Source organism: Varanus komodoensis, unplaced genomic scaffold, assembly GCF_004798865.1.
Source record: "Varanus komodoensis strain SLA01 unplaced genomic scaffold, ASM479886v1 scaffold26, whole genome shotgun sequence".
Classification (NCBI taxonomy): Eukaryota; Metazoa; Chordata; class Lepidosauria; order Squamata; family Varanidae; genus Varanus; species Varanus komodoensis.
In genome coordinates this window covers 7,252,190-7,278,920 of record NW_025335684.1, presented here as the reverse complement: position 1 = coordinate 7,278,920, position 26,731 = coordinate 7,252,190, and the positions used below count along the sequence as shown (strand labels likewise).

Here is a 26,731-nt window from a genome sequence, read left to right as displayed (position 1 = left end):
AAGCATTTTAAGCATGGACGATTGGACTCCCTTCTGCAATCATTTAGGCGACAAAATTTCTTATTTCATGGCTCTGAAATGAATTTCGCAGTTGGGCTGCATTTGATCAATGTCCTACTTTTTGGAGGGATTGTGCTTTTTTCATTTTAGAGAGAGAGAGGGAGAGAGAGTGTGTGTGTGTATAAAAAGAGGGAGGGAGGAAGTGAAGATTATATCTTTTATTGGTCCACCTTCAACTGGCAGAACCGTGAGCTCTGGAGCTTCACAGAGTGCCTGCTGTAAAAGGACTCCAATAAATCGTCATTAAGTCGCTTTCAAGGTCTAAGTTGCCATTCCGGAGCCTTATTTATGAAGTGCTTACGCTGTGGTGGAAGTTTTTTCCCCCCATGAAAGACTGAATTTCTTTATGAGCTGCTTAAAGCTGCATTTTGCTGCGTTTACAGTGTGTGATATAGACAGTTTTCTTTCTGCTTAACACTTCAGAAGAAGCTGGGCAGGAACCTGGGATGTCATCATGGAAAAGCAAACTTTTGGGGTGTGCGGCTGCATCCACAAAATACCTGTGAAGCTGCAGCAACGGAGTGGGACAGAGGGGAAAACAGGTCCTGCAGCTGTGGACGCCTCCAGGCTGGGCTGCAGCACTTCTTTCAGCCTCAGAGCTGAATTCCCCTTTGGGGAAACTCTTTCGGGCTGCATGTTTCAGTGGTGGGTGAGACGGGAGGCAAAAATGGTGCAGCCCAAGGCACGAAGGGAGGAGCCTCAAAAACTCACCTTTCTGGGCTTCAAGCTCTTCTTGCAAGTAATTAAACCTCAGGAGAAACATTTCGACCATTCAGATTAGGGAGAAGAACGCAAAAAAGCCACAAAGACAGCGAACAACCCGTATGCAAGCGAAATGGGGTGAGGCGATCTGAGGGGGCCACGCTTGGCTTATTCTGCAGCACTCTTTTAGGCCCATGTGTGCATTAACCTTCCGTTGCTAACATGGCGACAGAGCAGCTTAGATTTGTCTCGCTCCGGCCCCGCTGTTGCTTTTTCGAATATCGGACGTTCCTTGCTCAGAGTCAGAGCAAAGGTCTCACCGGGCTGGGATCCTGTTTGCTCACAGTAGCTCACAGACCGCTTGGCGGTGTGGCAGGACCAAGGTGTAAAGCCACAGCCCATGTTCTGTGTTTTGGCGGTCACTCCGTGATGCTTCCTCGGAACACCGAATGTCCTGCTCAGCTGTTGCAGCCTTCGGTGAGACGACTTCTCTTGCAAATTCATCGCGTCCTCTTCAGAAGTCATCCGTGTGTGCAGAGCTGGGCACATCTTCATCTGCAGACCTAGCCTGGCATGACAGAGCGAAGGTGCTTCTTGGTTTGGCTCTTGGGTTTGCTCCATCTTTTCTTCCCTTTAGGCCATTGAGACGGCACTAGATTGCTTGAAGAGTGCAAACACGGAGCCCTACTATCGGAGGCAGGCCTGGGAGGTGATCAAGTGCTTCTTGGTGGCCATGATGAACCTGGACGATAACAAGCACGCCTTGTATCAGCTCCTCGCACATCCTAAGTAAGCTGTCACATCTGTTTTTCCAGAGGTGTATCAAATCACAGTAGGCAAGGCCTGCTTCCTGGGGTTCCTCCAGGACATTTGCCGTCAAATTGGACGGTGTAAGAAACAAGGGAACAAACTGGTGGGGAAGCAGTTGATTAACTTAAAAGTGGGACGCCTTCTAAAAAGTCAGGATTCCTCTCTTACAACTTAGCTGCCGGAGGCATTGGCTTCAAGCGAAAACAGGCTGCGTATTTGCCATTTATGATGCTTGGGCCTTTCCCCATTTGCTTTTGGCCTGCAAAGGAAGGCAGTTGCACTGAGCATCTCCAAAGCAGAGTCCAATCCTCAGGCCAAAGCTTGTGGCAGGCTGCGTGGAGAGGAGAGGCAGGTGGTTCTCCGACCCACACAGGTGGGTCCCACCTTGACTCGGAGCAAACAGTTGCCGCTCCCGAAGCCAGCCTTGCCCAGTTGCTGACTGCATCCCAACACTGCATTTCTTGCCTCCGCAGCTTTACTGAGAAGTCAATTCCCAATGTAATCATTTCCCATCGGTACAAAGCCCAGGACACACCTGCCCGGAAGACGTTTGAGCAGGCCCTGACTGGGGCATTCATGTCCGCAGTGATCAAAGATCTCCGCCCCAGCGCTCTTCCTTTCGTGGCCAGCTTAATTCGTCATTACACCATGGTGGCAGTGGCCCAGCAGTGTGGTGAGTGTTCGCGACCCTTCATAATCGTGGGCAAGAGAAGAGCTCCTTTCTCTGCAAATATGCACCTTCAGAGAACCATCCAGCACAAGTTGTGAGCATCTGGTCTTTCATCTGGGGAAAAAATCCTGAATAAGCCGGGGACATGGGAGAGCTGCATAACATTTAAACAAGGTGGGATGAAAGCAGGCGAAGTGCAATGATTCTCCATGCCTTCTTATAGTAGGCATGTCATGAGCGGAGCTGGCTGGAACTGGGGGTCAGACTAGATGGCCTGGGGGACCCCTCTGACCCGCTCTGTTTCTTAATGCTTGAACTTGTTGTCATCTCATGGAGTTGATGGGCTGGAGATTTGGGCCGACCCAAATAAGGTACTTGCACTCTGAGGAATTAATACAGTTCACTGCCATTAGACAGTAGAAACGATGTAGATGGTTTCATTGTTTTTAAAATGGGGCTGCCCAAATTCTTTGAGGTAAGAATAGAAGAGCGTGAGCGCAGGGAAGAGGGTGTTGCCTGTGGACTGGCTTGGAGAGACACGAGTCTCTGATCGCTAGAGTCACACATGGCCAGGGTGACAGCCTTCTCCATGAGAGGAAGTGTGGTGTAGTGGTTAAGAGCATGGGGCTGGGACTCAGACGATCTGGGTTCTAGTCCCCGCTCAGCCATGGAGCCAGCTGGGTGACTTTGGGCCAGTCACAGACTCTCAGCCTTTTCCTACCTCACAGGTTTGTTGTTGTGAGGATAAGATGGAGAGAGCGGGGAGCAGAATACTGTAAGCTGCTTTGGGTCTTTTAAAAAGTACTAGGAGGGATATAAATCTAATAAATAAAAAAAATTCTCAGATCCTCTTTTAACTCTGGCTAAGTTGGCAGCCCTCACTACCTCTTCTGGTAGCAAATTCCGTATTTTAACCATTTATTTACTTATTGTTCTTAATTCATGATTATACTGCCCGAGAGCTGAGGCTCTTCTTTAAGAAGATCTTTAAGGAGGTTCTGTGAACAGCTGTTTGAAGTTCCACAGTCCGAAGCGGCAGGGCTAGCACGCATCATGTGCTCTGTAGGGTGACAGGACGGGGAAATGGTTTCATGCCCTGCTTGAGCTTCCCGGGAGCATCTGGTCGGACCGGGAGCCCTTGCGAGGCAGAAAGGTGGGCCTGGTATGCTCATCTGCCAGGAGGCCCTCACTTCCTGCGTCCTGCTTGCCTTTTCTGCAACCCCCAGGCCCTTTCCTGCTGCAGTGCTACCAGGTCGGCAGCCAGTCCAGCACGGCCATGTTCCACAGCGAAGAAAACGGGTCCAAGGGCATGGACCCCCTGGTCCTGATCGACGCCATCGCCATCTGCATGGCCTACGAGGAGAAGGAGCTCTGCAAAATAGGAGAGGTGGCGCTGGCCGTGATCTTCGACGTGGCCAGCATCATCCTGGGGTCAAAGGAAAGGGTAACGCCACGCTCTGAGCTCGTGGGGCCGTGCTCTCCCTGTCGGAGCAGCAGCTGGGATCCTGGGCACGTGTGCTCGCTCGCTCACCGAAGCCTCTTTCTCTGATTCCCTTCCAGGCTTGCCAGCTTCCCCTGTTCTCCTACATCGTGGAACGGCTGTGTGCCTGCTGCTACGAGCAAGCCTGGTACGCCAAGCTCGGAGGCGTGGTGTCCATTAAATTCCTCATGGAGCGGCTGCCCCTCATTTGGGTCCTCCAGAACCAGCAGACCTTCCTCAAGGCACTGCTCTTTGTCATGATGGACTTGACCGGAGAGGTGCGTAAGCGTGGACCCATCAGCGGCTTATCGCTGGCTTTTGAAAAGCGGTGGGGATGGGCTTCCGGCGCAGGGGAGCTCCGATGCTCTTCACTGGCCGGTTGCTTCCGTATTGTCGGTCAGGTTCCGTCACTGTCGCTGACCCATGTGCAACCCGCGCAGGTTTCAAACGGAGCCGTGGCCATGGCCAAAACCACCCTCGAGCAGCTCCTGATCAGGTGCGCCACTCCCCTCAAAGACGATGAGAAAACAGAGGACATCTTCACCGCCCAGGAGAAGTCTTTCCACCACGTGACCCACGACCTGGTGCGAGAAGTGACCTCGCCCAACTCCACCGTGCGCAAGCAGGCGATGCACTCCTTGCAGGTGCTCGCGCAAGTCACGGGGAAGAGTGTCACGGTGATTATGGAGCCGCACAAAGAGGTGAGGGGTCGCTCGCCTGGGCAGCACCGGCCGGAAGGAGTGGGAGGGTGGTGGGGACGCGACTTCTGGAATGCCTCCTGCCAGGGACTGCGTGTTCAAGAGACTTGTCAGCCTTTTGGAACAGGGTGACGGGGATTAAACAAATGCCTGGGAACCACCAAAAGTTTGCTGGTTGGGGGGAAAGGAGCGGTGTCCACAGAAGGGCACGTGGTCATTGGGTGCTGCCGAGTGCCAGACTGGAACCCTGGGAGTTTGGGACTTGACCCCAGGTCTAAGGTATTCTGCAGTGCTGCCAACACACACTTCCTTGCTTTATTTTACATCGCATGCCCAAGATTTAAACGACATTCCTCTTCATGTTGTGCTTTGTGGAACCGTCTAGATTACTTTTGAGGCCTAGTTGCTTCTTTCTGAACCAGTCCGTGCCGCATCCTCAGTGTGCTTGGCACACGCTCCCTCGTGTCTTGTCCCCCTGCAAAACCAAGGTTTTTCTTTGGCAAGATGCTTTTCTGATCTTTTTGAAGACACTGGAAGGTTTCTCGGCGCAGCCCAGCATTTGATCAGTTCAAGCCACAGATGTAGCTTGGAGCTTATCTAATCATGGCAACTCGAGGGATTTGGCAATGTTAATTTTGGAGGGGTCTTTCAAGGCAGAGGTGTGTTTTCTGTGCTTGATTTGCATTTGGTGAGGCTTTGTATGAGCAGGGGAGAATCACGCTGGTGTGTTCGAAGAGGCAGCGAAGGCCGCTTTTCCACTCTGCTCTCTCCTAGGTTCTCCAAGACATGGTTCCGCCAAAAAAGCACCTGCTCCGGCATCAGCCTGCAAACGCGCAGATCGGTCTGATGGAGGGGAACACGTTTTGTACCACGCTTCAGCCCAGGCTGTTCACCATGGATCTCAACGTGGTGGAGCACAAAGTCTTCTATACAGAGGTAGCCACCTTCGCTCTGCATGATCAGATACCTGAAAACCGGGTACGGCAACCTAGTTCCTTCCAAATACTTTGGACCACAGCTCCTCTTGGCTCTAGTCCCCCAGTGTGTTGGGATGATGGGAGCTGCGGTCCAAAGAAGCTGGAAGTGCAGGACGTTGCCTGCCCAGGTTTTCAAGCCAGCCTCTGGGTACCTCCCTGGGGCAGTCTAGGGCTGTAGGTCCTGTGTACCACCTGTTGGAGTACAAGGAGCCTTTTACCCCTTCATTGCTAAACTGGCATCCCTGGGAAGTGTAGCTATGCTTTATATCAGGAATAGGTGGTGTGATGCCCGTGTACACCAGGGTTTGTCTGGACTCCTCCCTGGGTGAGCCAGGGTGGTGTAGTGGTTCAGAGCGCAGGACTGGGACTCAGGAGACCTGGGTTCTGGTCCCCACTTGGCCATGGAGCCAACTGGGTGACTTTGAGCCAGTCGCAGACTCTCCTCCCAACCAACTTCTCAAGGTGGTGGTTGTGTGGACAAGATGGAGAGTAGGAGGAGGAAAAAGATGTAAGCTGTTTATGGAAAAAGCGGGATATAAACCTAATAATTGCTCCCTGAGGCAGCTATTCTACTCCTACCCAACTCCTTTTCATTTCTCTTGGGGAAAAGAAAGAAAAATCCATTTATATTTTCTTACTGGCAGTTGGGTCTGTTCCAGATCAAAGTGGGATCCTCTCGCAGCTGCCATCTTAACTTCCCATAATGCCCCTGGGCCACTTGTTGTCCTTGGCAGCTGGCTATGCTTACCCACAGCGGCCATTTTCTGGGTGGACTCTTGACAGTCACTCAAATCTGCATGGGCCCAAAAGGTTGCCCACTATAACTCCATTTATTTGTCCTTCATCGGCTCTTAAGGCATGGGTGCTTTTATGTTCCGAATCATTTTATACCTTTGCTGGGTCAACTTGATATCCCCCCCCCATTGGGTTAGATGTCTTTTATTTTAAGAGGGTTCCCTGTTTTTTCATTTTCCTTTGCTCCTTCGTTCATAAGGTGAAATGGAGTGCAATTTTAATGACCTGGAGCTCTTTTTATGTGGCTCATGCACGCTCAGGAGCTGAAGTTGGTCTAGGAGAAAGAGAGGACACAGAATTTCAAGGAACCATTTCAGCCAGTTCCTTAATTACAAGGCAGGTTGTATTAGCCTGGTCAAATTAAAAAGTGGACCATGACAAGGGAAGCTTTCCAGAATGCAACAGTTCATCTTTTGGGGTGTGTTCCCTTTCAACCTGTCTCATTAAAATAATTAGCGAAGTAATTGTACAGTTGGAACTCATGCCAGCATTCAGAGGTTCCTTCCCTAGCTATCAATTTTCTGACTTCAGTCAAAAGCTGTGAGTGGGCTAAAGTTTTCCCCTGCGTTAATTTCCAGTTATTGAATTTGTGCGAGGCCGAAGACAGCGCCCTGATGAAGCTGCCCTGCTACAAGAGCCTCCCTTCACTGGTCCCGCTAAGAATTGCCGCACTGAGTAAGTTGCTGAAGCTTCAAGCAGCAGCTCTTCAGGAAGGACCACGCCAGAGCTGCTGCGGCCTTTCGTTCCCACAGCCCCGCCTCTGCTCCAGCATGGGAAAGACGCCTCCTGCCACCATGCCTTGAGAAGGGTTTTCGTAGCACTGGGAAAATGGGCACATGACCAAGGAGTTACCCTTGGGGCTTTCTAGTTTAAGGAAAAAGTTGAGGAGGGGACGTGAGGGAGGTGTCTGAGATGCTGTGGAGACACAGTGCTGGAACCTGGAGGCCACCTGGTGGGGCTGAATGGTGGGGGGTGGCGGTAGAGACTCTGTGGACGGACGTCTTCATGCTGCACCTCATTTCAGACTCGAATGCCGCGCAGTGTGAGACGGTGATCCGCGTTCCCAGCTTTAAAAGGGGGTTCGAGGGACCCGTCAAGGGTTGATGGCTTTGGGTAGGTTCAAAGGTAATAGGCCAGGGTCACACCAGTTGCTGGGGGAGCCCAGCAAGAGTCCATTACTCTGTCTGTGCCCTTCCCGTGGCCTTCCCACCGGGGCATCTTGTTAGCCCCGGTGGGATCCAAATGCTGGCCATGGCAGCCCCTAGCCTGAGGGGGCACGGCTCTTATACCCTCTTCCGCTGGCCTGCGTGGTTTCCATTCTGTTCTCAGAGAAGGGGCCCCCTTTCCTTGGCCTGGCAGGGAAACCAGAGGAGCTGGCTGAGGAAGCATGCAGAGATCTGCCTCTGGTCCACCGGCTGGCCGGCTAGCTGGCTTGCTTGTGCTGCGCTCCTGCTTGCCTATGGGGAATGTTAGTTGCTTAAGTCCAGGGCTGCCGGAAACCATTTCAGCTCGTCGGCCCATGGAAAGCAATGCAGCGCAGGACTGAGCCACGGGAGCAGAGCTGTGCTCGATGTGTGCACCACCGTGTGGTGATCGTGGAGAGCCATGGTGGTGTAGCGGTTGAGAGTACGGAATTGTTCCTCGGAAGATTTGGGTTCCGGTCTGCACTCGGCCGTGAAGCTGGCCGACTACGGGCCAGTCGCTGCCTCACAGCCTAACCGACCACACGGGACTCTTGTATGAGGATGAAGTGGAAAGGCTGAGAACTTGGCCAGCTGCCTCAGGTTCCATGCAAGTAGTAGTAATGTTGATGCATCCATTGCATATTCGCAGTCCCTCTGCGTTCCTCTAAGGAGACCAGCGAGAGTTGGTGGATGAAATGCTGGTCCAGCAGAGTGACTTCCCCATGTGAGCAGGGTGATGGTCATTTGAAGTCCTGTGAGGTTAGGACACCGATCTTTTCTGCAGCAATAAACACAGTTGCACTTTTCTCTTGGTTCAGAGCTGAAAGAGAACATCTGTTGATCATGTTCAGCTCAGCTGAGGTGATGCTCATCTCGGTTCGGATTCATTCTCGGTGCAGTGATTTAAAAATGCTTTTGCAATTATATTTATGGGCTGTGCAGCAGCATATGAACGAAATGCAATAACAATAATAATAAGAAATGTATTTAATATTTCACTAAATTTAATAATTTCATTACATTCATATAAATTATAAAAATAGAGTTATTAATAAATTACAAAACCAGCAATGCAATTAATAACATTAATTATGTATCACTAATACAGTATTTATTAATAATTCTATTGTTAATTTTATTCTTATATGAAATAGTGCTCATATCTTGCCCAATTTCAGTGGGCTTCGTCTGAGTGATCGTTGTAGATCTAATCAGTTGTCCTCTCTCCTCTTTACAACATTTTCCCTCTCTTCAAACACAGCAATGCTTCAAAATTCTAAACGTGCTCCACTGCTTGAGAAACTGACAAACGATCTTTTTTATTTCCCCCCCTCCTCTGGAAGCCTGTTGCTGTTGGCAAAGCATGTTAAGCTGTCACTAAGCTGGGGAGAAATCAAAGGAGCACTGCACAGAAATAGAAAGAAGGGGTTGCTGCTCCCCCTTTTTGAATTTCCAGCTAATAAGGCAGCCCAATTTCCTTTGATTTTTGCAGATGCCTTAGCTGCTTGCAATTACTTGCCTCAGTCAAGAGAGAAAATCATTGCAGCGCTATTCAAGGCACTTAACTCAACAAACAATGAACTCCAGGAGGCGGGAGAGGCTTGCATGAGAAAGGTTTGTGGCACCTAAACAAAGTCACTTTCCATTGACTTTCTCTTCCCCCTCTTTCCTTTCTGCAAAGCAGAAATAACAAAGCCGTCAGTGTTGCTATTGGGTTCAATGGCTGCCCTGGTTCTGTCAGTGTAATTGGGGTGTGGTGAAGTGCGGGGGGGTTCGGAGGGGGTGGGAAGAGCTCAGTCTTGAGCACGAACTTTCCCTCTGCCTCACGGACCCGCATGACTCCCTCCCGGGCAGAAAATGACATTTTTCCAGGGTGCCCTTCCAGTGTCCCTTGGCTGCTGGCCCCGTATTCTAGAGAGTGGGCTGTTGAAGGTATAATTACAATGCGGCTCCTTCAGTGTGTCTTTAATGACAGATGGTGCGTTCTGTAGACTGTATCGCATTCAGCATTAATGGCAGGGTTGGGGAAAGGTGTGTTAACAGAAAAGAAGCGGTAGGTTCACTTGGCAGAGCAGTTCGCCTTTTCCTGCTATAGAATTTTATTTATTTATTTTTAAATTTGTCTGCCACCCACTAATCCAAAAAGGATTCCGAAGTCTTTGGAAGGAGCTGGGAAACGTGAGTGAACCAGGGGTGGGCCATGGGAGACGTGCAGGCACCCTTAGTGCCTTCAGCACCTTCACCTAAGATAACCAAAACCAACTTGACTTTATCTTCTTACTGCTGTGGAATTGGTTTCTTTTGGTGATAAAAACTGTGGGCTCCAAGAGTTGTTTCCTGTGTTGGGCCTCTGCCTCTTCAGCAGATCGGCTGTCTTTTGCCATGCCTCCCAAGGCCACCACTTGGTGCTGGTGCCCAGGATGGTTTCTCCCATGGCCGCTTGCATTCATGGCTCCACAAGGTCGCTGGCCCGGGAAGTAACATTCGACATCGAGATGGCAGGTTTTGCAGGACTGAGTGACTGCTGTAATGAGCCACAAAAAGTTTTGGTGATGGTAACCTCTAAGTGCCCCAAGGTTGGAGAAGAGGCACCAACGGTGCTTTCATGTATGGTCTTGTTTACCTGAACTCACAGGTGGCATATCAGTTTCCCAGCTGGTCTTGCATCCAGGCCCCACCCCTATCTCTAATTACATAGGTCCAGTAACCTGGAGGATCTGGAGGACAAGTTGCTTGTAGAAATGATGGGCTGCTGGTCTTGAGTTCTAGATGGGCGTCTTCAAAAGTTGTACCTGCAGGGAAAGATTTCCGCATCAGCTTAACTGTGCAGTTACCCTCCAGCATCTTCCCTGGAAGGCCCTTCCTGCCTCAGAGCACTTGGGGCAGACTTGCCATCTTGAGTGCAGGCGTTTAGGCATCGGTGTTGTAGGCTGCAGGGGAAAATTTGTCGTGGCCAGCCAGCCTTATCTCCCTGTAGCTTGTGTGCCGTTCCTAAAACAATAGTGGGCTTAGAACAACATCTGGAACTGCTTAGCTGAGAGATGGAAGTGCCCAAAATTAAGTCTGCATGAAGAACGTGGAAGGGGAGTAATGTTTCTCCCTCTCTCATAACAGTAGAACCTGGAGGCATTCCATCAAGCCGAACAGTGGGAGATTCAGGACAGATAAAAAGAAGTTCAGATAGCACATGTTTAAACCATGGAATTTGTTTCCACATATTGCAGGGAAGACGATTAGATACATTCCAGGAGGAGGGGGCCATACATGGCCACTGGTGCTGACCGCTGAATGCTTTCTTTAGCATCGGAATCAAGATGTGTCAATGAACACCAGTTGCTGGGGAAAGTGTTGTACATACCTTTTCAAGTCCATTAGGCAATTAATTAAAAGCCACCGTTATCGCAGTGGGGTTTGCATTTTACGGCTTATGTTAGCATCCCGTCTGAATTCCAGCAAGGTCAGTTTGGGTGATACGTCTCTCGTTTCCTTGCAGTTTTTGGAAGGTGCTACGATAGAAGTCGACCAGATTCACACGCACATGAGGCCTCTACTGATGATGCTGGGCGATTACCGAAGCTTGACGCTCAACGTCGTGAACCGCCTAACATCCGTGACGAGACTCTTTCCGAACTCTTTCAATGATAAGTTCTGCGACCAAATGATGGTAAGAACGGCAGGCTTCTGGAATGATCTTTACAGAAATTCCATAAAGGTCTCAAAGAGGGCTTGAAAGCCATTGAAGAAATTTTGCATGAGGAATCCTTTTTCACTGTCATCGTGAATATATTGGCTAGTTTGGATGGGGCCATGGAAGGAGAAAGCAGGTGCAAACAGATCTTTCATGGGAAGCTAAATATGAACTTGTTTAATTTTGGGAGGTGTTTATCTACATGAAAATGTGCTGCTTCGGTAAGAGTTCATGGGCTTGGACACTCTGTTTATAACAGGATAGCCACAGAGACCTCCTATTTCCGCTCCTCTAAGTGGTTAGTCAGCATTATGGCACAAGCTTAGTTAGTTCCACCAGACTCTCTTTTGTATCCCACTGCCCTGTTCCCCCAATCACAGTGGGGGACCCAGATGACAACGTGTGAAACTTTGATGTGACATTTGGTTTGTTTGTCCATTCTGGAGGAAGAAATACCCAGCTGGAAGCAAGCACTCTTTCGTCAGCCCTGGTTCCTTAATAGTCTTCATATGGGATACCCCTGTGGAGTAGTTCTTTGATCCTGGACTGCGTTACGATCTCTTGTAAGAATGTGTTCCTCATTGGGGAGCACATGGCAACCTTATCGTAGATTAAGAAAGATCTCCGCTGCTGCTACCTGGACAAATACGAAAAGCTCCTAGGTGACCAACCCCACAAGCAGCAGGCGTGCTTCCTCCGTTAAAAAAAAAGCTAAAGTGACTTAAATATCAGAGCACTCTTCCATATTATGCAGAATTCTATTATTGGCAGTAATTACAGAGACTGCATTCTCTTGCTTAGCTAATGGGCATTGCAGGAATGCGAGAAATAACTCCTAATATTGAATTTCCCTGCAGCAACACCTGCGTAAATGGATGGAAGTGGTAGTCATAACACACAAAGGAGGACAGAGGAGTGATGGAAATGTAAGTCGATGGTTCTTTCTCTCTGGCATGTCAAGCTGAAATAAACCAGGCAAAGTGTTAGGGAGAACTGTAGCCATTAATGATCTGTTTTGATTTTGAGTGGCTTCCTTGCTTAATGACTCCTCCTTCAAATGGGGTGCATGTGAAAGAGGGAGGGAGAAGCTGTTGAATAAAAGAACTTCTGCTAATAGTCTTAAAACTATTTCGGGATTGGTATATACGATGCTTGGTGTTCCCCTCCTCCATGGTACTCAAGCAGTGAAGAGGGACGGGGACTCAGGCGGGCTGGGTTCTAGCCCCTGCTCTGCCCTGGCACCAACTGGGTGACCTTGGGCAAATGACGCACCCTCGGCCCCCCCTGACCTGCAGATTAGGGGATAAGACTGAGAGCAGGAGGAAGAGGATGATGCAAACTGCTCTGAGTTCTTTAAAAAAAGAAAAAGTGGGATATAAATCTAATAAATAAATCAGTGCAATCTTGTGCTTGCTGCTGAATGTAACCGTGGCATAAAACAGTTTCGAAATGAGCTCCCCAGAGAGGTGCGCCTGGCATCTGTTTTGGTTTTGTTTTGTTTTTTTGGCACCAGGTGAAGACCTTTTTATTTTCGCAGTATTTTAAATCATTTAACTTTTTAACTTTGCTTTTATATATTCCATTTTATTCTGCCACACTGCTATGCTTCTATGCTGAATCATAGCAATTGCAATCGCTGTTACGCTTTTATTCTTTTAAATGAATGTGTGTGTCTTTGTACTGTTTGTTTAATTTTAACTTTTGCCAACTGCCCAGAGAGCCTCAGCAATTGGGTATAAAAATGAAATTAAACATGAAAATTAAATAAATAAAGAATAGATCTCTTGCATGATGAGTCGAAAGCAGGTTGTTTTGGCCTTGAAAACGATGTTGTTTGGGGTAGACCACGACTGTAATGTTTTCATAGTCATTCCTGACTGATGAGCGTCAGGGTCCTGCAGTATATAATCCCAGACATAGAAGTCCTAGATTTTTAGGCCCACCATTAATGTTTACTTTTAATGTTCTCATCATATTTTATGGGCTCCAGCAACCTGATAGTTGAGGAGGAGGCTACAGCGAGGTCTGTGCACTTAATCCTACTAGCAGAAGAAACCAGTCCTTTGCCCGACCCATTGAATTAGCAGGTGCCATTGACATGGGGCAAATGTTGGCGAGCGCTACATCGGTAGAACTCATGCGAGCACACCACCAGTGCTGCTTCGGCTTTGCAAGAATCGCCAACTGCAATGGTCCTTTTGGGCTCTTGTTCACCTGTACAAGATCCATTCAGAACGTAGGATTTTCCCAGACATATTCATGAGTGTGGATTTTGGCAGCCTCGTTTTGTCTAGGTGTAGCTGTTCATTAAGGACCATTTTCTCTCAACTCTTGATTCTCTTTTGCTTGTCTGGGTTAGGGAATGATGGGAGCTGTTGTCCCACACCAGGTGGGGGAACACTTCGAGTGCTGCCCCACTTGAGCTGCCTTGCTCCCCCCCCCCCCCCACGCTTGTAGTGGGATGTATTAAGATAAGGGCTTGGTGGTCGACTGGAGGAGAGCCTTGCCTGTTGGGAAGCGAAACTCATCTCATCCAGCATTTCTGCATTGGCTTGTCAGATGCTTCTAGTGAATCCAAAATAGGGGCTAGAAGGGAAGAGACCTCCCCACCTACAGCTTTTTGGGTTTTTTGGAAATAGGTGTCTTCTCCCCAGGATTGGCCTGTTGCAATTGGCTTCTCTCGTTACTGGGTACCTTCCGCACCCTTATGTAAAGGTGGGCTCAGGGGAGATGCAGTGAAGAAATAAGGAACGGCATCTGCAGTGGCGGCAGGGCCCCCAAACGGTCGGAATCGGCACCCTTTCGGGGCATAGCTACTGCGGAGCACGAAATGGGTCAAAAAGGACGGGCTTAAAAGCAATTTCACCAAATGCTTCTTCCGTTAAAAAGAAGGGGCGGCAGCGTGGGCACACGTGTTGCCCATCTTCATCCCACGATTAAGTGCCAGCAGGGGTGGCTTCTTTTCTGCTCTCCTGGGTGGCCCACACACTTGCCCAGAAGCAGCTTTCTGCTGCTTCCCAAGGGTAGCCAGCCCTTCGCTTGAGCAACGGTGCTGCTTCCTTGTCTTTGGCCATGCTTGACCCCCAAGCCAAGCCAAGCCAAGCCAAGCCAAGCCAAGCCAAGCCAAGCCAGCACTTTCCTGGGGCACAGTGGATTGGAGGGCTGCTTGACCATGGTGGGGCTTGGATCTTGCAAGCACTTGCTGCTTAACCGTCATGAAGATGTAACTGTGCGCGGCTCTAAGCTGAATCACAGTGCCGTTTCCATCAGCCTCAGCCAGCACGGCCAAATTTCGGGAATGCTGGGAGGTCTGGTCCAAAAGATTTTGAAAGCAGCAGGTTGGAGAAGCCTGCCTTAGATGGTTTTTGGTCCTGGGAGGGGTTGGATGCAGGGGTTCGTCTTCCCATGGTTGTATTTCTTCTCCTGTTGTGTCAGCTGTTGGGAATCACACCCACGAGGGTCATCGGAATAGGTTTTCCTCTCTGGAGATCTCCTTGATCACAGGAGGAGAAATTCCTGCAGCAAATTGATTTAGCTGCTGCTTCTTCACCACCTTTGCATTAACCAGTGCTCCTCACTGTGCGGATGCTGTCCAACATGGCCTTGCGCTAGTGAGATGTCGCAAGGCTGGGAGCCGTCAGCCCCCTCCCAAATCTCAGCATCCCAAGGAAGCCAGTCCCACTTTAAAGGAGTAAAAAAGACCGCATGACCAGATGAAAATCTAACTTGCAGTTTCAGGAATCAATGTGACGTTTATGCTCCTCTTCTGTCCAACTTTTTGGGCTGTTGGGATACATTTCACTGAAATGCTTGGATTTCCTGTGATACCAGTGGGTGGGGAGGAACTCCCAGCCCAGTTCAACCCACCCTAGATTCTTCATAGTTTAGTATGCACTGACATTTGCATTCCCTTTGCTAATTAAGCTGTGATTTATGGTTGAAAGCTGACACTACATTATGGGATGCAACGGACAGCAGACTACCTGTGCAGCCATTACATTTAGCTGCAGGCATAATGTCTCATTCAATTAATTTTCAAATGCATTATTTTATTATTACACTTTATATCCCTCATATCTCCGAGGGGGATATGCTTTATCCCTACAACAGCCCCGTGAGGGTCAAACTACATGGGGCATTAATTACATAATGCATAGCTGCAGATAATTTAGGGTTTGCGGGGTTTTATTGTCTTTGCGTTCAAGTTGAAGTGCCTGTGCCACCAGATCAGGCCACTGAGAGCGGAGGGTTAAAGCTTCCCTCCAGTTTGGAGGGGAAAGGGGGTTTGGGGGAAGGCATTTGTGGGGGAAGAGGTGTGGTGGTCCTGACGTGAATATGGCCGTGCAGACTTAATAGTAAGCACATGGGGAGCAAAACCAAAACCACACTGACACACTGTGAAATTCATGTGATGCAGAGTTGGATTCTGAGGTGGGCGAGGCTGAAGGGAAGGGTCCCGCCCAGAGTTGTCTGCTGAGCTTCAAATTTAGCAAGGCGCTTGAATGTCTCCTCTTTAAGCTCCTCCTCCAGTGTTGTTGATTTTTTTTTTTTAGAACATCTGGCTTTGGTGCCGTAGTCCTGGCTGAGCCCTGAATTTGTGGGGTGCTCCCCACCCATAATGTTAACATAAAAATAATTCTATCCATCGTACCGTAGAACACCGAAAGGGTCCTATTTAGCTTGCTATGGACACAACTTCCTGCCCGATGAATCTTCTGGGGAGGGACATTGGAGAGCAATACGTGCCCCCCCAACCTCCCCAGCTGCCCCTCCTCACCATGTAGCCATTTATGCCCATCCCACGATTTTGCCATAACTTTTTATCATGCTGCTGCTTACGAGCGCCTCCCCTCCCCTCCCCATCAGCACTGGGACTCACGCCCGGGTCTGCATCAATTATTCTTTTATTCACACAGCTTTATTAAGGGACCCCCAACGTATTTTCCAGCCGCAGGGTGGGAGGGGGCCAGCGTCGGTTAGTCCGCTTCGTTCCGTTCCGCTCTCTCCAGCGTCGCAAAGGGTTTTCTGCTGTTGCCACGTCCGCGGACCATGCCTGTCTCCGCAGATAACCCGAAAGCCGCTTTCACTGTCCTGTTCCTCCCTAACACCTTTATTTCTCTTGTGTGCAAGTTGTTGTTGTTTTTTTTTAAATATGGGAAGCTGTATGTATTCGGTGTGTGTACAAATAGCAAAAAAGATGCTTTTCCTCTCCATCCTCAGGAGAGTATTTCCGAGTGCGGGAGATGTTCCTTGTCTCCATTCTGTCAGTTTGAGGTGAGAACATAACCCTGCTCAACTCAAGTCAGCCCCGGCTGCAATGTGAAGCACAGCGTATATGCATTTGTTTTGCATTTGTGTTTTGTCGGTGTCGTCGTTGTTCTTGTTGATGCTGTGAATTTTGTTTCTGTTTTGGTTCAGCCTGCCATGGAAGGGGTAGAGGTGAGAATTTTCAGTGGAGGTGCCAGGCGGTTGTTCGTTCCTTTGTTCTTTTGTCTCGTTTTTAAATATGGTTCATTAGCTGTATTCGTCATGTACTGGGGCAGAGTGAAAATTGGGCCTTTGAGTGCAGTGCTGTGCCTTGTCCTATGTTTTTTTTATTTTTCTGTCTGTGGCAGAGGTGTCTGAGTAACAATTACTGTGACCTGTGAAGGACGACTTAAGCATGTTCTGTCGTTATTGTTCATTGGGAAGTTTGGGCTCTTTCACCGCTAAATGTTTTGAGTCTTAAAAGTTTTGTGTTGCCGACATCCAAAGGAACTGCTTTAAGATGAGGTTCCAGTCTTCTAAAGGAGCATCTCTTTGGCAGCTGCAAAGGTTCCTCTGTCCAAGCCAGCAGAAAGTCATACTCCATATTCGATTTCAGTTCTGGAACTTACCCAGTGTAATTGTGTGCGTGCATGCACACTTCCACCCTCTTTTTTCATGGCAAAGTTTGTGGTAACTTGGCATGGGACGCTGTCAAAATTGCCACCTGGGGCAGGGCAAAAGCTAGAAGGGCAGAGTTGCATTTAGAAGGCCGCAGGGGCAGTTGCATTCTGGTGCTGGAGGATTACAGGTCGTCTTATGGCCAAGCTGAGCTTCCTGAGTATCTTTGTGCAGGTCAGTTTCCTATTCCAGGTGTTGCCTTTGAAAGGTGAGCTCCCCCATTTGATCACACACCATTGGATGTTCACAGCTCCCCATTCCACTGTTGTCATTCCATTTTAAAAAACACAACCTTCTAAATGCCATGACTGAAGCCAAGCCGAACGATTTAGCCTCCCCGGCTCCCCGCCCTGTAGCAGAACTGGCCTTTTAACTTCCCCCGGGGTAAGTAGCAGCAGTTTAACTCCTTGCTCTGGTTTGCTAGCCGTGCTGAAACCTAGAAAGAGGCACTGAGAGACTCCAGTTAGCGGCTGTTGTGTGCAAAGAAAAAATTGAGAGAGAGAACGGAAAGTAAATGGATGCTTGCTGATGTTTTCACTTTATCATCAGGAAATGAAGATTTGCTCTGCAATTATAAACCTATTTCATCTGATCCCAGCCGCTCCACAGACGCTTGTTAAGCCCTTGCTGGAAGTTGTGATGAAAACAGAGCGGGCCATGTTGATAGAGGTAAAGTGCCTCTTCATTTCCAGAGTCACTTCTGGCTTTTTTTCCCATTTGTAATATTACCTTGAATTGTATGTTGGATTGTTTGGCGTCCCCCGTGCAAGCCGTTGGATTAAAAGCATTGCTTTGTGGGCGCGCCTTTTGTTCTTGGTTTCATTTGTAAACTAGCTTGGAACCAGATTCTAAGGGTCCAAGTTAGATGTGAACCCAGGCCTCCAGCTGTGTGGGACCACAGATGACACAATCTTCCACCCAGCGGTAACTTTGCTCCCCAAACTTCATCAAAAGCGATGACAACTCAGGCACGGGGTGGTAAAGCGCTGTAATTCTTCCTGCAGAGCTGCTGGTAGGTTCGTGACTTACAGAAAAACGAATCCCAACCGCCCAGCTTCTTTGAGCTTGTCTACTTGCTGGTCGACGCTTCCTCCTCTTTACATTTTCTCTCTCTTCCTGTAGGCTGGCAGTCCATTCCGGGAACCACTCATAAAGTTTCTGACGCGTCATCCTTCCCAGACGGTTGAGCTGTTTATGATGGAAGCCACCTTAAATGACCCGCAGTGGAGCCGGATGTTTATGGTGATTGACAGCACACACCTGCACACCACACATGCAGAGAAGTTTAGGTGCTTGCAGAAGGTCAACATACGTGCAGCTGCGAAGGGATGCTGCAGACGTGGCAGTCTCGGCTCCATAACAGTGGTCGACATGCTGGGGGTGGGGCAGTGGATAGAGACGTTCAGGGCAGGCTTGGTTGAGCCGCTGCAGGGCCCCTGCCTGGAAGCCCTGGAGTGCGCGCTTCTCTTCCCTTCACAGCCACCTGCAACTTGTCTGTCTTTTGCTCTGGGCATGACAAACACGACCAGTTCTAAGCATAAGATTGCAGGAGCCAGTCGACTCCACATCCGCATGTAAAATCGCATCGTGCGTCTTGTGTGCACCCTTCTGTCTGATACCATTCCTTGCCTCTGTCACACTTGGCCTTATCTCCCCCCCCCAACAGAGTTTCTTGAAACATAAAGATGCCAAACCCCTGCGAGACGTCCTGGCTGCTAATCCCAATCGCTTCATCACGTTGCTGTTACCTGGAGGCACCCAAGCAGCCGTCCGGCCTGGTTCTCCGAGCACTAGCACCATGCGCCTTGACCTGCAGTTCCAGGCTATCAAGGTATAATGTTCCTGCCACGGAAGTCCTGCACTCGGGACACGATCCTGTGCCTGTTGAGACAGGGAAGAGCCTGCAGTGCCCAGCATTCCCCAGCTGCCAGCTGGGAATTGCCTAAACACGCGTAGGATCTCTCCTTGAAGGGTTCACCATGTGCCTCACTCTTTGGGTACAAAGATGCTCCTACCTGTATTGAAACTGTTGGCTTTCATCCCTCCAGCATCTGGTCCCTCAGGCTAGTTTAGTTCTATTTTATTGTATCGTCTGCCACATTTTTGTTGTGCTGGATGGACCCAGTATGAATGTGACCACAGACCCTCCTTCTTCGTATCTTCTCATAGTGCTTAACATCCTAACTAATACATATTTTTAATTACATTTCTCTCCCACCCGTTATGTGGAGCTGTCTGGTTGATTTGCAGGTCAAAGGTTAAAACCGTATAAACTATCACATAGTAAAACATCATGAAAATACTTAGAAGAAAATGTAGCCAGAGTAGGTCATCAGGATAAATGCCAGCAGCACTCCAAAGCTGTAAATACCTGAAGGGCGAAAAAGCCTGGGAAAATAAAGATGGGTCCTTACCTGGTGTCAGATCACGATGTAGGTGCCAGGCAAGCCTTTCTTGATTTCAGGTGCCACCACAGAAAAGCCCCTTCTTTAGCAGTCATATGGAAGGGGCATTTGGGGAAGGGCTTCAGAGGACGATCTTAGGCCTGGGCAGGCATAGGGTTAGGGTATAGTATAGGTATATCCACTTGGTCTTTTCTTTTTTCCTTGTATTCTCCAAAAGCACACGCTTCCTTTTTGTAACACTGAGATTGAATTGGAAAAAAATCAGGAAGGGGCAGTTAAGACAGTCCAAGGGTAGAAGCCGCGCCTCGGTGAGGAAGGTGGCCACAGCTGAGCCGGCTGAGCTTACAAAAATGGTGAGGGAGGGGAGGCACGAGAGAGGCAGACAGAATTCTGCAGATCTGGAAAGCACAGCTTTTGGGATCTTTGTCACTAAAGTTATGCCATGTGTGGATTTTAATATTTTTTTTCTATAGTGAATGTGGCTGACTTTTAAAATGGAAGATAATAGCATCTTTGGGGCTTTTTTAAAGTCAATTCTTCTATGCTCGGTATTAAAAAATCTTGTTTGATTGGAACGAAGGGGGAACTCCCCAGCAAGATGCCATATTTTCCCCTTTGGTTTCCTTCTCTTTCTCCCCCTCCCCATTTTTTAAAAAAAGACCTAATTTCCCATATGGTTTCAAAGAGATGAGAGGCTCTTAATATCTTTGTCTAAAACTACTGGGAAGGAAACATTAAATGGGTGTAACTAATAACCCGCTTAAGGCTGTTTAAGAACCACATGCATCTGAATGTCCTTGCTTTTGTTTTGACAGATCATAAGCATTATAGTTAAGAATGATGAGTGCTGGCTGGCGAACCAGCACTCCTTGGTGAGCCAGCTCAGGCGCGTGTGGGTCAGCGAAGCCTTTCAGGAAAGGCACCGGAAGGAGAACATGGCTGCCACCAACTGGAAGGAGCCAAAGCTCCTGGCATACTGCCTGCTGAACTACTGCAAGTAGGTGGATCGGCGGGGGCCGTCGCCCCTGCCAGCGCATGCTCGGTTGCCGCGCGCCCCTGCAAGTGGGGCCGGAATGTGGCCGCTGAGCATGGCGAGGGACGAATCAGCACCCTGGCCAGCTGGGAGGCTGGGAGGGAGAAGGACCCTCCCCGAATGAATGAATGAATGAATGAATGAATGAGAACAATTGTTCTCAGAAATGCGAATGTGCCAGAGAGGCCCTTTGCTTATCTGCACATCCTTAGAGCTGCGTTTGTGAAACTTGGAAACGAAGAAACGGAGTGAGTCAGAATGGGCCTCCTGGGCCATCTCGTCGGACCCCCGGCTCCACTCATGACATGCCTACCATGTGCCTGTCCGGCCTATCCTTACACACCCTCACCTCTGGGGCCTCCACCCCCTCCCGTGGAAGCCCATTGCACACCCTGGGGGTCCTAACCATTAGGAAGGGCTTCCTGGCACCCACTTGAAATATGTGGGCGTGCCTGCTCTGGGACATGAGGGGCAGGGTCTGCGACTGAAGCACAGGGACCAGGGGCGATGGGGGGCGAGGGCTTGGCGAGATGCAGCAGGGACAGAAGCAACATTGGATGCAGCGGAAGGCGGGATGCGAGCAAGGTCTGGCAGGGCTAGGGCTGAAGGCAGAGCCTGGGACGGGGCAGGCCCAGGCACTGGGCAGGTGTGGCGGGTCCAAAGGGAGAGTCCAGTGCAAGCGGCGGCCAGATGTCAACACGCCTGTGGAGGTCGGGAGGCGCAGACAAGGAGCAGATACCTGGTCAAGGTGTGGAAGGAACCGAGGTAAAGGCGGAGTCCGGAAGAGGCAGTAAAGGCAGTGTGGAACTACAGGCAGGCCCCCGAAGCAGCCAGCAGGAGAGTTCCTATTGGCAGGGCGAAGGTAGGCCGGGCTTAGCAGCGTTTTGCAGCCCCTCCTGTGGTTTCCATGCCTGCAGTGGTTCTGATCCTGCAAGCACCCACAGGCCGGATCACAATCCTGCAAGTACTTGCAGGATGAACCAGGTTGTGCTGCCTTGAGAAGGATTCCTGCTTCAGAGGTAGATACTTCTGGTGGAAGAAAAGAGAGGGTTGCATGTGTTGTCCACGAGAGCAGATATTGGGCCAGATGCTCACGTAAGATGAGGCAGCTTCCTGCTTGTCACTAATACGAGCATGGAAGGTTTGGCTGCTGCTTCTTGGAGTGCAGCATCTTTTTCAAAACGCTCTTTTTTCTTGATGCATCTCAGCTTTTCATTTTTTCCCTTTTTGCTCAGGAGAAATTACGGGGACATAGAACTGCTTTTCCAGCTTCTCCGAGCTTTTACTGGCCGCTTTCTCTGCAATATGACTTTTTTGAAAGAATACATGGAAGAAGAGATTCCCAAAAATTACACCATCGCCCAAAAACGGGCTCTGTTTTTCCGCTTTGTCGACTTCAGCGATCCCAACTTTGGAGACGAGCTTAAAGCCAAGGTAAAAAAATCAATTACATAAATCTGGGCTGGTATTTAGGTTTCATTTTCTTGGAGAACAAAACTTGTTTGCTTTAAATGTCAGCAGGAAATACCTTGCCTTTGACTAATTGATTCTACACCATTTCAAGGGGCTTTGTTGTGGGTGGCGGTGGAAGGGCTGAGGGGTAGCATGCAAACACGTTTAACCCGATAAATAAAAATGAGAGAGGAGTGGTAATAGTGCAAAGTCAGGATTTGTCACACTCAGCTTGGAAAACGCCTTACCTTGAATCTTGGCTTACCGTGAGATCGTTAGCCTTTTTGGATCAGTGGGCTGGTTGGAGCTTTGGTAGTATAGCGTGGGCACTGTCACAAAATGGCTGCCATGGGGTAGAATCAAAACCAGGGAGGGCGGAGAATCTTGAGCATGTCAGAGGCACCTGCGCTTACTCCTTCATGGCGGTACGAGCACCGCCGAGCCGCGTCCCGGAGGAGCATGCTGCGAGCTCTTCACTCCCCGCTGCATCCCACCGCTCTCTTCCTGGTCTGCAGGTCCTGCAACACATCCTCAACCCTGCCTTCCTGTACAGCTTTGAAAAGGGGGAAGGGGAGCCACTGCTTGGTCCAGCCAACCCAGAAGGAGACAACCCCGAGAGCATCACCAGTGTGTTCATCACAAAGGTAGTTCATCCAGAGGAGGAAGGCCGCAGCCAGGTGTCTGGGTGCCTGCGGGAACCGTCAGTTCAAAGGCAGCCGTGTTGTCGGAACCCTCCGTGAAAGACGTTAGGAGGCAGAGCGCCCGGAGGAGGGCCTTCTCTGTGGTGGCGCCCCGCCTATGGAATGCGCTCCCCAGGGAGGTCTGCCTGGCGCCGTCATTACATGTTTCTCAGTGCCAGGTCAAGACCTTTTTGTTTAATCAATATTTTAATAAGTTTTAATATTGAATTTTATCATATTTTAACTGCAGCCAGAGTGGGTCGTTAATTAATTTATGTCATTTTAGGTATTATATTTTATTTGTGCAAGCCGTCCTGAGGCGCTTGCAAAGGACGGCATACAAATAACTTAAATACAAACAAACAAACAAACTACTCCTGACTTCTTTGCAAGAGATGCAACTTTTGCATTAAGGCCGACGGGTTGCATCTGAGTGCATGAGGTGGGGGGGATGCGTGGCCACCTTATATCTTGGTGGCTGTGGCCAACTCTTGTGGCTCTGCCACCTCCGCACAACTTGCAGGATGAGTGGGTGGGTGGGTCTGAACCCTCTTTTCTGTTGTCTGAACGTCTTGGATTGCAAACTGTGGTGAAGCCACTTGGCGAAACTGTTGTATGCCGCGGTTTTACGGATGAGACCAGAGACCAGTTGGAATTCTCGAGAGAAGGAGTTTATTTACCTGCCTGCAGGGACCATCACTCGTTAGAGTGCGGTGCTGAGCAGATCAAAGGCAGGATTTTTATACTCTTTTACATGGACGGCTGTGCAGGTGCTTGAATAACAGCGAACAATAGGGGAAACCCACTGAGCTACATTCGCACATTTGTTTATGCTAAAGCAAGCAAGCGAGGGTACAAGGGCGTAACGTTATGCTGGAGCGTAGCAACAAAGGCTGCTTTGTGGTCAGCCTTGCGTAGCCTGCACATTCGTTGGGGTTCTTGTTCTTACGCGAACAGGACACTCTGATCATGCTTCTTACCCGTGACGAGCCATGCCCTAGCTGCACGTTCGATGAAGAGGGGGGTTGCAACAGAAACCCAGTGCTCTCAGCAGCTGGCTAACTGAATGCATCCCTGGGGGAACTGGTAGCAGCCCATACAAGCCCCCTGCTTCGCTCCAGCTCCCGTGTTCCGTGTCTTGGATCCAGGCTTTGTGTCGAGCATTAAAACCCACGGGACTCGAGTGAGGAGTAGCCAGTCTTCCTGTTTTCAGTGGGTCTCCTCACAGTGTGGCTTATGACTGGATCCGGCCCAGTGGGATTGGCAGAAATGAACGGTCAGAGCTGACCTGGTTGATTGGCCAGAGGTTTGGGGCTGGGTTGTCAAATTCGGAGCCAACCCAGAGCAAAGGCAGCTTAAACAGGAATGCTTTAGAGCGTTCCCTGGGTAGCCTCCCGCATCCCAACACCTGGGAAGACTTTCCTGCCTAGGATGGTGCTGCTGTTGCTGCTGTTAATATTAGACGTTGGCGCTGCAGCCGCCTTCTCCTCTGTTCTGCTAAATATAGTAAGATCTCTAAGTGGTTTATTTATATTCAAAACATGTGAAAAATCACTGCTATATACACAGGGTTGGATCAAAATTCACCCTAGACACACTGCAACGAGGGAAACGGAAACGCTTACACCCTTCTGTCCACAGCAGTTCCTCTAATCCTCAGAAAATTCTGCAGAGGGGGGAGAACTTGCTGAATGGGGGTGAGCCATGGCAGTGGGGAAAGGGGGATTCTCCCACCTCTGGGCAGAGCGACCCTTTGCAGGCAGACCCTGGATCCAGCCCACTGCCAGTCAACAATAACAGCCGCGATCGTGGGATTGAATGTGCAAGAAAGCGGAGCAGCACCATCTCAACCCAAGCTGCAGGCCGGGGAAGGTTTGCCTCATGCTCTGGCTGGCAGCCTTAACGGCTTGACATTGTGGCTAGCTGTGCACGGAGCCGTGGGTTGCCAGTTAGCAGCTCCTCCTGAAAACTTCGGAGGGATCATGCCCTTGGTGGCGCTAAGCATTCTTTTTAGTAATGCTGATTGGAATTACTTCTCCCTCCTCTCTTTGGGCGCAGGTACTCGATCCAGAAAAGCAAGCCGACATGCTGGACTCGCTCAGGATTTACCTCTTGCAGTTCGCCACACTCCTGGTGGAGCACGCCCCGCACCACATCCACGACAACAACAAGAACCGCAACAGCAAGCTCCGCCGCCTCATGACCTTCGCGTGGCCGTGCCTGCTCTCCAAGGCCTGCGTCGACCCGGCCTGCAAGTACAGCGGGCACCTCCTGCTGGCCCACATCATTGCCAAATTTGCCATTCACAAGAAGATCGTCTTGCAGGTATCAGATGCGTGTGCCAGGGAGTGTCTGAAGCAGGGGTGTCTAACTGCTCCCTCCCCCCCAGAGGGCCGAATTCCAGTTTGGAGACGCTTGTGGGTGGGGGACAGAGTTCAGTGGTGGGTGGGGTGAAGGACCAAAGAGTTTGCGGCCAAAAATGTCAGCTCGTTTTAGCTTGAATCGCTTACTGAGTGGTCTTCAGACCTTTTCGAATGGGAATGAAACGGGGGTTCTGGGCCAGGTGGGGGAACTTGGGTGCTGGACTGGGGCCTTGGGAGGGCCGAAAGGTCTGCAGTGCGTTCAGAATGCTGTCAGGTAGCTGGAGGTGGAAAGATCTTCGAGGAGGAGCTAGACCAGGGGTGCTGATGCCTTTACAGCCCAGGTGGCTGAATTCTATTTCGAGACACTCCGGGGCTTGCAGGCCAGAGCTGAGCAAGGGCAAAAATGCCAGCCGTGCCAGCATTCTCCTGTAGGATAGTATGATTTTCAAGCTGACCATGAGAAGTCAGTAATGAAAGAAATCTAGTTCGAATACTGGCCTTTTGGGAAATGTGGCTGAATGATGTTTCTTTCAAACTGAATGCCCCTTTCCCTTCCAAAGTGGAAAGAGCGCGCCACACCTTCGGAACATGCTGCTGGAGCGTCTGGAGTTCTTCGTGGTCTATGCCTCACACACACGCATTCTTTTTTTTTAAATTTTATTAAAATTTTTAAACTAATACTAGAAACATCAGTCATCAAATACATCGGATGTACTGGGTCAGCCCCCTACTCATATTTTTTAACATTCTATAGACATAATTCAAATCCATTTATAATAACTTAAAAACACTTTTAAATCTAAGCCAAGTCCCGTTTCTCTAGCCAATAATAAAAAAAATCCCAAGTTTGATAGAAGTCAGTATCTTCTTTCTCCTTCAGTGACGAAGCCAATCTTTCCATTTCTGCACAGTCCAGGATCTTTTTTAGAATCAGTTCATCGGTGGGTAGTTCCTCACTTTTCCAGTGTTGAGCAAATGCCATCCTCGCCACGGTACGCACACGCATTCTTTGCCTGCATGGAGCCTCTTGCCTTGAGCCCTGGGTTTAGTGGCCTGGGCTGTGGGTTCTGGCCCTATATCTTTGTCTGACCCAGAATCTCTTTCCAAAGCCAACAAAGGCTCTTTTATAGAAAGAGTAAGCCCACACCGTAACTAGCATATGCTGTCTTCGGGCTCCCGCTGTCGAAAAGAGGCAGGTCAACCCTTTAGGATGGGGGGAAATGCACAAACATGGGGAAAGGGACATGGCCAGAGGAAGGATACATGGCCAACTGGTGAACTCCAGGTGAGCTGGAGTTCACCTGGCACTATTCAGGTAGACATCGAGGCGTTGGAAGATGCCCTTGTCGCATGACCGCCAATGGCCGCCACTGGATTAGCTGTTCGAGAGCCCCACGTTCCCAAGATTGATGATGCAATTACGCTTACCTTTTTCTTGATGCGCCTTTAATTAATTTTTGCCTGCTCTCCTTGTCAGGTGTTTCACAGCCTCCTGAAGGCTCACGCGATGGAAGCGCGGGCCATCGTGAGGCAAGCCATGGCCATTCTGACGCCAGCGGTGCCTGCTCGCATGGAGGACGGCCACCAGATGCTGACCCACTGGACGAGGAAAATCATAGTTGAAGAGGGCCACACGGTCCCGCAGCTCGTCCACATTCTGCATTTAATAGTCCAGCACTTCAAGGTATTTGTGCAGTGCTCATCCCTTTAAGGCCTGTTGCGAGGATGGGATTGTGTGGTTTCCCACTGTTAGACTTATCTATGGGTTTTCCTTCACTGATTTTTTTTTAAAATGTCAGATGTGGCTGT

General features: G+C 49.7%; 1 protein-coding gene across 7 annotated transcripts in view; it reads left to right on the top strand.

The window, feature by feature from the left end:
• LOC123024950 (transformation/transcription domain associated protein) overlaps positions 1–26,731 on the top strand; it is a 142,099-nt gene that overhangs the window by 30,385 nt on the left and 84,983 nt on the right. For 5 of the 7 annotated variants that reach the window (XM_044433259.1, XM_044433263.1, XM_044433262.1 and 2 more), the window contains 19 exons: positions 1,400–1,551; positions 2,046–2,245; positions 3,469–3,686; positions 3,803–4,000; positions 4,163–4,423; positions 5,195–5,356; positions 6,771–6,867; positions 8,869–8,990; positions 10,870–11,040; positions 11,922–11,990; positions 16,285–16,338; positions 17,539–17,658; positions 18,112–18,231; positions 18,656–18,820; positions 20,210–20,391; positions 21,663–21,861; positions 22,395–22,523; positions 24,618–24,884; positions 26,400–26,606. In XM_044433259.1, coding sequence (XP_044289194.1) covers positions 1,400–1,551; positions 2,046–2,245; positions 3,469–3,686; positions 3,803–4,000; positions 4,163–4,423; positions 5,195–5,356; positions 6,771–6,867; positions 8,869–8,990; positions 10,870–11,040; positions 11,922–11,990; positions 16,285–16,338; positions 17,539–17,658; positions 18,112–18,231; positions 18,656–18,820; positions 20,210–20,391; positions 21,663–21,861; positions 22,395–22,523; positions 24,618–24,884; positions 26,400–26,606 — 3,093 coding nt within the window. The remainder of the gene's footprint in view (positions 1–1,399; positions 1,552–2,045; positions 2,246–3,468; positions 3,687–3,802; positions 4,001–4,162; positions 4,424–5,194; positions 5,357–6,770; positions 6,868–8,868; positions 8,991–10,869; positions 11,041–11,921; positions 11,991–16,284; positions 16,339–17,538; positions 17,659–18,111; positions 18,232–18,655; positions 18,821–20,209; positions 20,392–21,662; positions 21,862–22,394; positions 22,524–24,617; positions 24,885–26,399; positions 26,607–26,731) is intronic. The other 2 variants (XM_044433265.1, XM_044433264.1) reach the window with 1 other exon arrangement.